The sequence below is a fragment of the Salmo trutta genome, unplaced genomic scaffold, assembly GCF_901001165.1.
Source record: "Salmo trutta unplaced genomic scaffold, fSalTru1.1, whole genome shotgun sequence".
Taxonomy (NCBI): domain Eukaryota; kingdom Metazoa; phylum Chordata; class Actinopteri; order Salmoniformes; family Salmonidae; genus Salmo; species Salmo trutta.
The window spans coordinates 60,375-70,374 of NW_021822723.1; the positions used below are offsets into that span (position 1 = coordinate 60,375).

The 10,000-nt window shown below is 42.2% G+C and overlaps 1 protein-coding gene across 1 annotated transcript in view; it reads left to right on the plus strand.

Annotated features, from left to right (window-relative positions):
• Window positions 1–9,681, plus strand: part of LOC115184017 (neuropilin-2-like) — a 19,968-nt gene extending 10,287 nt beyond the window's left edge. Inside the window, exons 3-4 of the mRNA XM_029745014.1 lie at window positions 6,538–6,693; window positions 9,419–9,681. Of these exons, the coding sequence (XP_029600874.1) occupies window positions 6,538–6,693; window positions 9,419–9,606 (344 nt within the window). The 3' untranslated portion in view covers window positions 9,607–9,681. The remainder of the gene's footprint in view (window positions 1–6,537; window positions 6,694–9,418) is intronic.
• Window positions 9,682–10,000: the final 319 nt, after the last annotated feature.

The window sequence follows — 10,000 nt, forward strand, 5'->3', positions numbered from 1 at the left end:
GTGGTATGAGGCTCTATGGCAAGGGTGGGCAAACCTTTTGGCTTGAGGGCCACATCAGTATTACGAAATCAAATTGAGGGCCGCAATGATTTGTTTTTTGGGGGGGACCAATTTATTTGTGAATATCCAGAAAAATAGCACTTATTAGAATTTAAAACTGAACAAAAAAATATAAATGCAACATGCAAGCATTTCAAAGATTTTACTGAGTAACAGTTCATATAAGGAAATCAGTCAATTGAAATACATAAATTAGGCCCTAATCTATGGATTTCACATGACTGGGAATACATCTGTTCGTGACAGATACCTTAAAAAAAAGGAAGGGGTCACGTTCCTCGTATTCTCGCTCATCGGAAGATATGTCGAAATCACTCGATGACCAATACGCAGCGGGTTGACTGTATAGGACTCCCAATCGAAGGCAACTCAATACAGTATTATATTTGGTCAGGACATGGCAGAGTTATGTTTGGTATTTGTTGAAATCACTCGATGACCAATACGCAGCGGGTTGACTGTTCCACGTCGTATTTATTATAGATGGAAACGACAAAACTAAATAAACACGCAGAGGAGAAAGGTGACAGTTTCACAGGTGAAACGAAACACAGTGCAAAATACAATTACCCACAAACACACAGACAACCACACCCTACTAATATAGGACTCCCAATCACAGGCAACTCAACACACCTGCCTTCAATTGAGAGTCCAGCACCCAACCTACACATAGAAAACCTAACCTAGAACCTGAACCAACACTCACAACCCCACTATACCATAACCAAACATAACTCTGCCACCAAATATAATACAAAAATACCTAAGTATATGGTCAGGACGTGACAGTAGGGGCGTGGATCAGAAAACCAGTCAGTATCTGGTGTGACCACCATTTTGCCTCATGCAGCGCAACACATCTCCTTCACATAGAGTTGATCAGGCTGTTGATTGCGGCCTCTGGAATGTTGTCCCACTCCTTTTCAACGGCTGTCCGAAGTTGCTGGATATTGGCGGGAACTGGAACAAGCTGTCGTACACGTCAATCCAGAGCATCCCAAACATGCTCAATGGGGGACATGTCTGGGGTGTATGCAGGCCATGGAAGAACTGGGACATTATCAGATTCCAGGAATTGTGTCCAGCTCCTTGAGACATCGGGCTGTGCATTATCATGTTGAAAACATGAGGTGATGGCGGTGGATGAATGGCACGACAATGGGCCTCAAGATCTCATCAAATTTACATTGATAAAATGCAATTGTGTTTGTTGTCCGTAACTTATGCCTGCCCCATACCATAACCCCACCACCACCATGGGGCACTCTGTTCACAACGTTGACATCAGCAAACCGCTCGCCCACAAGACACCATACACGCTGTCTGCCATGTAGACAGAATGAGATGCCATCTGCCCGGTACAGTTGAAACCGGGATTCATCCGTGAAGAGAACACTTCTCCAGCGAGGCCAGAGCCCATCGAAGGTGAGCATTTACCCACTGAAGTCAGTTACAACATTGAACTGCAGTCAGGTCAAGACCCTGGTGAGGACGACGAGTACACAGACTAGTTTCCCTGAGGTGGTTTCTGACAGTTTGTGAAGAAATGCTTTGGTAGTGCAAACCCACAAACCTCAGACGATCCCGCAGGTGAAAAAGCCGGATGTGGAGATCCCGGGCTGGCGTGGTCTGTGGTTATGAGGCCAGTTGGACGTATTGCCAAATTCTCTAAAACGACGTTAGAGGTGGCTTATGGTAGAAAAATGTACATTCATTTATCTGGCAACAGCTCTGGTGGGACATTCCTGCAGTCAGCATGCCAATAGCACACGCCCTCAAAACTTGAGACATCCCCTCATTGTATGGGACACTTTCAAATGTACTTTTAGAGGCCGTTCAATTCAATACTCATCATTAAAACAAAAGCAGTTTAGGTCAAAAGAGATTAGACTAATAAAGGAAATGGAGGAAGTAACAGAACAGGTAGACGGTAATGGAAACTGTATTATAGAGGAAAAACAGAAAGAAATGGACGTACTTATTCAGGAATAATAAAGTGTAATGTATTACAAAAATAAAGCCAATTAGATAGAACATTGTGAAAAATGCACAAAGTGTTTCTTGAATCTTCAATATAGAAATTCGATCAAAAATAATTTACAGAAACTCGTTACAAATGATGGAGTCATCCATGATTCACCTAATGATGGAGTCATCCATGATTCACCTAATGATGGAGTCATCCATGATTCACCTAATGATGGAGTCATCCATGATTCACCTAATGATGGAGTCATCTATGATTCACCTAATGATGGAGTCATCCATGATTCACCTAATGATGGAGTTATCCATGATTCACCTAAGGATGGAGTCATCCATGATTCACCTAATGATGGAGTCATCCATGATTCACCAAATGATGGAGTCATCCATGATTCACCTAATGATGGAGTCATCCATGATTCACCTAATGATGGAGTTATCCATGATTCACCTAAGGATGGAGTCATCCATGATTCACCTAATGATGGAGTCATCCATGATTCACCAAATGATGGCGTCATCCATGATTCACCTAATGATGGAGTCATCCATGATTCACCTAATGATGGAGTCATCCATGATTCACCTAATGATGGAGTTATCCATGATTCACCTAATGATGGAGTCATCTATGATTCACCTAATGATGGAGTCATCCATGATTCACCTAATGATGGAGTCATCCATGATTCACCTAATGATGGAGTTATCCATGATTCACCTAATGATGGAGTCATCCATGATTCACCTAATGATGGAGTCATCCATGATTCACCTAATGATGGAGTTATCCATGATTCACCTAATGATGGAGTTATCTATGATTCACCTAATGATGGAGTTATCCATGATTCACCTAATTCACCTCAACAATATCCCTTTCCCAATCATAGAAAAGGGATCATCAACTGGATCCAGCCGCAGGCTGATTTTTTTGGATGGTCCATGATTCACCTAATCTAGTCTTGATATGGTAATGTCCCTCTAGTATTGATAAGGTAATGTCCCTCTAGTCTTGATAAGGTAATGTCCCTCTAGTATTGATAAGGTAATGTCCCTCTAGTCTTGATAAGGTAATGTCCCTCTAGTATTGATAAGGTAATGTCCCTCTAGTATTGATAAGGTAATGTCCCTCTAGTATTGATAAGGTAATGTCCCTCTAGTCTTGATAAGGTAATGTCCCTCTAGTATTGATAAGGTAATGTCCCTGTGTATTGATAAGGTAATGTCCCTCTAGTATTGATAAGGTAATGTCCCTCTAGTATTGATAAGGTAATGTCCCTGTGTATTGATATGGTAATGTCCCTCTAGTATTGATAAGGTAATGTCCCTCTAGTATTGATATGGTAATGTCCCTCTAGTATTGATAAGGTAATGTCCCTGTGTATTGATATGGTAATGTCCCTCTAGTATTGATATGGTAATGTCCCTGTGTATTGATAAGGTAATGTCCCTGTGTATTGATATGGTAATAGTTTGTGTATTGGTATGATAATGTGCTGTGTATTGGTATGGTAATGTACTGTGTATTGGTATGGTAATGTGCTGTGTATTGGTATGGTAATGTGCTGTGTATTGGTATGGTAATGTGCTGTGTATTGATATGGTAATGTGCTGTGTATTGATATGGTAAAGTCCCTCTAGTATTGATATGGTAATGCCCAGTTCAGCCTTATCAACAAATACTTATTTCTCCTATTTGCTCAAGAGGCCTATTTCATATATCCGACCACTCCAAAAAAAAAAGGAAAAATCTATATTTCTGATCGATTTATTTTCCTCATTTACCTTGTCTTCCGTGCCTGGGAGTCAGAGAGAGAAAGAGAGAAAGAAAGACAGAAAGACAGAGAGAGCTATAAGATGAATGCGGTAGTCCCAGAAACCCCGGCTCATAGCCCTTCTTCCGCCCTGCTGCACCCCACCCCCTCCCACCCCCTACCCCCCTCCCACCCCCTACCCCCTCCCCCTCCCACCCCCTACCCCCTCCCCCTCCCACCCCCTCCCACCCCCTCCCACCCCTACCCCCTCCCACCCCCTCCCACCCCCTACCCCCCTCCCCCCTCCCACCCCCTCCCACCCCCTCCCACCCCCTACCCCCCCCCACCCCCTCCCCCCTCCCACCCCCTCCCACCCCCTCCCACCCCCTACCCCCTCCCACCCCTCCCCCCTCCCACCCCCCACCCCCTCCCACCCTCCTACCACCGTAGAATCCTAAATCACTCAGATGTTGACACACAAAGTCCAGGAATTAAGGGGTGGAAGAAAATAGAATGAGAAAAGCATAAGAGAGTGGGGGATTCATCCCTTTGGATCAAGGGAACAGAGAGAAAGAAAGCTTGTCTAATCCAGAGATGGAGGAGTGAAGACGAGGGACACAGAGAGAACAGAGAGATAGAGAGAGAGAGAGAGCACCTCACCCCTCGTTAAACCCAAATGACTTTTCATGTGGTATTAGATGAAAGGATAGAGAGATAGACGGATGATGTATAGAGATGAGGCTGAGACATCCATTGTTTCCCAGTGGAATCTTTCTATAGCCTGTACAGCCTGCTGAGAAAGACAGCCTCTACAGCCTGCTGAGAAAGACAGCCTGTACAGCCTGCTGAGAAAGACAGCCTGCTGAGAAAGACAGCCTGTACAGCCTGCTGAGAAAGACAGCCTCTACAGCCTGCTGAGAAAGACAGCCTGTACAGCCTGCTGAGAAAGACAGCCTGCTGAGAAAGACAGCCTGTACAGCCTGCTGAGAAAGACAGCCTCTACAGCCTGCTGAGAAAGACAGCCTGTACAGCCTGCTGAGAAAGACAGCCTCTACAGCCTGCTGAGAAAGACAGCCTGCTGAGAAAGACAGCCTGTACAGCCTGCTGAGAAAGACAGCCTGTCCAGCCTGTTGAGAAAGACAGCCTGTACAGCCTGTTGAGAAAGACAGCCTCTACAGCCTGCTGAGAAAGACAGCCTGTACAGCCTGTTGAGAAAGACAGCCTGTACAGCCTGCTGAGAAAGACAGCCTCTACAGCCTGCTGAGAAAGACAGCCTGCCCAGCCTGCTGAGAAAGACAGCCTGCTGAGAAAGACAGCCTGCTGAGAAAGACAGCCTGTCCTGCCTGCTGAGAAAGACAGCCTGCCCTGCCTGCTGAGAAAGACAGCCTGTACAGCCTGCTGAGAAAGACAGCCTCTACAGCCTGCTGAGAAAGACAGCCTGTTGAGAAAGACAGCCTGTACAGCCTGCTGAGAAAGACAGCCTGCTGAGAAAGACAGCCTGTCCTGCCTGCTGAGAAAGACAGCCTGCCCTGCCTGCTGAGAAAGACAGCCTGTACAGCCTGCTGAGAAAGACAGCCTGTACAGCCTGCTGAGAAAGACAGCCTGTTGAGAAAGACAGCCTCTACAGCCTGCTGAGAAAGACAGCCTGTTGAGAAAGACAGCCTGTACAGCCTGCTGAGAAAGACAGCCTGCTGAGAAAGACAGCCTGTACAGCCTGCTGAGAAAGACTGCCTGTTGAGAAAGACAGCCTGTACAGCCTGCTGAGAAAGACAGCCTGTTGAGAAAGACAGCCTGTACAGCCTGCTGAGAAAGACAGCCTGCTGAGAAAGACAGTCTGTACAGCCTGCTGAGAAAGACAGGATTTATCTTATTACATGCCGAACTTCTAACTTCCGGTGTTGTTTTGCCCTAGTTAAGTGTTGTTGATCTGTTCATAACTTGGCTGGTTGAGAATTCATCAGGGTCAGTAACCTTGTTGGACGTTATGTGAGGTGCTGACGTTAGGGCAAGGGCTACTGATGCTATGTTATGTTATGCAATGCTCTGTAATGTTATGCTCTGTTATGATATGCTATGTTATGTTATGCTATGCTCTGTAATGTTATGCTATGTTATGCTATGCTATGTTATGCTATGATCTGTTATGTTATGTTATGCTATGTTATGCTATGTTATGTTATGCTATGATCTGTTATGTTATGCTATGCTGTGTTATGCTATGTTATGTTATGCTATGTTATGCTATGCTATGTTATGTTATGCTGTGTTATGCTCTGCTATGTTATGCTATGTTATGCTATGCTATGTTATGCTATGCTCTGTTGTGTTATGCTGTGTTATGCTGTGTTATGCTCTGCTATGTTATGCTATGTTATGTTATGCTATGTTATGCTATGCTATGTTATGTTATGCTATGCTATGCTCTGTTATGTTATGTTATGCTATGTTATGCTGTGTTATGCTATGCTATGTTATGTTATGCTATGCTCTGTTATGTTATGTTATGCTATGTTATGCTGTGTTATGCTATGCTATGTTGTGTTATGCTGTGTTATGCTATGTTATGCTATGCTATGTTATGTTATGCTATGCTATGCTCTGTTATGTTATGCTATGTTATGCTGTGTTATGCTATGCTACGTTATGTAATGCTATGCTATGTAATGTTATGTTACATAATGTCATGTTTCTAATGGTGGTCTCCGGTTTGTGTTTGTGTTTGTGTTTGCAGTGGGGCCTCTGATAGGACGTTACTGTGGAACTAAGATCCCTCCAGAGATCACGTCATCTACAGGTATCCTGTCTCTGTCCTTCCACACGGACATGGCCGTGGCCAAAGATGGCTTCTCCGCTCGCTACAACATGACACACAAAGAAGTCAGCGACAGTAAGTACTGCTGTGTGTGTGTGTCTGTGTGTGTGTGTGTGTGTATCCGTGCGTACGTGGGTGTGTTTATCAGTGTTTATCTTCTATCTTGGACCCCCAGAAAGGTGTCCCCATTTTTTCACATAAACTAGACGTGTATTTGTGTGTGTTTATTGATCCTTCTCTCTTCAGTTCTGTATCTGACTGTCCACCTGTCATTGATTGATTGGTTAATTGATTGGTCCACCTGTCATTGATTGATTGGTTAATTGATTGGTTGATTGGTCCACCTGTCATTGATTGATTGGTTAATTGATTGGTTGATTGGTCCACCTGTCATTGATTGATTGGTTAATTGATTGGTTGATTGATTGGTCCACCTGTCATTGATTGATTGATTAATTGATTGGTTGATTGGTCCACCTGTCATTGATTGATTGGTTAATTGATTGGTTGATTGGTCCACCTGTCATTGATTGTTTGGTTAATTGATTGGTTGGTCCACCTGTCATTGATTGATTGATTAATTGATTGGTTGATTGATTGGTCCACCTGTCATTGATTGATTGATTAATTGATTGGTTGGTCCACCTGTCATTGATTGATTGATTAATTGATTGGTTGATTGATTGGTCCACCTGTCATTGATTGATTGATTAATTGATTGGTTGGTCCACCTGTCATTGATTGATTGATTAATTGATTGGTTGATTGATTGGTCCACCTGTCATTGATTGATTGATTAATTGATTGATTGGTCCACCTGTCATTGATTGATTGATTAATTGATTGGTTGGTCCACCTGTCATTGATTGATTGATTAATTGATTGGTTGATTGATTGGTCCACCTGTCATTGATTGATTGATTAATTGATTGGTTGGTCCACCTGTCATTGATTGATTGATTAATTGATTGCTTGATTGATTGGTCCACCTGTCATTGATTGATTGATTAATTGATTGGTTGGTCCACCTGTCATTGATTGATTGATTAATTGATTGGTTGATTGATTGGTCCACCTGTCATTGATTGATTGATTAATTGATAGATTGGTCCACCTGTCATTGATTGATTGGTTAATTGATTGCTTGATTGATTGGTCCACCTGTCATTGATTGATTGATTAATTGATTGATTGGTCCACCTGTCATTGATTGATTGATTAATTGATTGGTTGATTGATTGGTCCACCTGTCATTGATTGATTGATTAATTGATTGATTGGTCCACCTGTCATTGATTGATTGATTAATTGATTGGTTGATTGATTGGTCCACCTGTCATTGATTGATTGATTAATTGATTGGTTGATTGGTCCACCTGTCATTGATTGATTGGTTAATTGATTGGTTGATTGGTCCACCTGTCATTGATTGTTTGGTTAATTGATTGGTTGGTCCACCTGTCATTGATTGATTGATTAATTGATTGGTTGATTGATTGGTCCACCTGTCATTGATTGATTGATTAATTGATTGGTTGGTCCACCTGTCATTGATTGATTGATTAATTGATTGGTTGATTGATTGGTCCACCTGTCATTGATTGATTGATTAATTGATTGGTTGGTCCACCTGTCATTGATTGATTGATTAATTGATTGGTTGATTGATTGGTCCACCTGTCATTGATTGATTGATTAATTGATTGATTGGTCCACCTGTCATTGATTGATTGATTAATTGATTGGTTGGTCCACCTGTCATTGATTGATTGATTAATTGATTGGTTGATTGATTGGTCCACCTGTCATTGATTGATTGATTAATTGATTGGTTGGTCCACCTGTCATTGATTGATTGATTAATTGATTGGTTGATTGATTGGTCCACCTGTCATTGATTGATTGATTAATTGATTGGTTGGTCCACCTGTCATTGATTGATTGATTAATTGATTGGTTGATTGATTGGTCCACCTGTCATTGATTGATTGATTAATTGATTGATTGGTCCACCTGTCATTGATTGATTGGTTAATTGATTGCTTGATTGATTGGTCCACCTGTCATTGATTGATTGATTAATTGATTGATTGGTCCACCTGTCATTGATTGATTGATTAATTGATTGGTTGATTGATTGGTCCACCTGTCATTGATTGATTGATTAATTGATTGATTGGTCCACCTGTCATTGATTGATTGATTAATTGATTGGTTGATTGATTGGTCCACCTGTCATTGATTGATTGATTAATTGATTGGTTGATTGGTCCACCTGTCATTGATTGATTGGTTAATTGATTGGTTGATTGGTCCACCTGTCATTGATTGTTTGGTTAATTGATTGCTTGATTGGTCCACCTGTCATTGATTGATTGATTAATTGATTGCTTGATTGATTGGTCCACCTGTCATTGATTGATTGGTTAATTGATTGCTTGATTGATTGGTCCACCTGTCATTGATTGATTGATTAATTGATTGCTTGATTGATTGGTCCACCTGTCATTGATTGATTGGTTAATTGATTGCTTGATTGATTGGTCCACCTGTCATTGATTGATTGGTTAATTGATTGGTTGATTGATTGGTCCACCTGTCATTGATTGATTGGTTAATGGATTGCTTGATTGATTGGTCCACCTGTCATTGATTGATTGATTAATTGATTGGTTGATTGATTGGTCCACCTGTCATTGATTGATTGGTTAATTGATTGCTTGATTGATTGGTCCAGCTGTCATTGATTGATTGATTAATTAATTGCTTGATTGATTGGTCCACCGCTCTCCTCCCCCAGCCTTCCATTGCAGTAACGCGTTAGGTCTGGAGTCAGGGAAGATCTCTGACGACCAAATCACCGCCTCCTCTTCCTTCTATGACAACACGTGGTTGCCATGGCAGGCCCGCCTTAACAACGGCAACAACGCGTGGACGCCCAACGAGGACAGCAGCAAGGAGTACATCCAGGTGAGACTCCATGTTTAACAACTGTGTTAAAATGCTCTCGTGTTTCGTCTGTCACAGGTCGTGCGGACAGAAATGGATTCTCATTCTAGTTCAGTGAGTGTAGATTCAGTCCAATGCGGATCAACGACCTGCGATAGACTTTTAAAGGTAGTTAAACCCAATGTTTGCAGAGATCAAGAGCTCAAGTTGGAATCACCTTTAGAAGTAATTGCAGTGCACAGGTTTATCTGTTTGAATCTCAGTCTTTCAGGCTGAGGACTTGAGAAACAGCCAGACGATAAGTGTCTCCATGAGTCAGAATATACGTAGATAGACACAACATTAATAGTGGCTTCATACCTACGATGTGGTACTATGTGGTACTATGTGGTACTATGTGGTATGATGTGGTACGATGTGGTACTATGTGGTA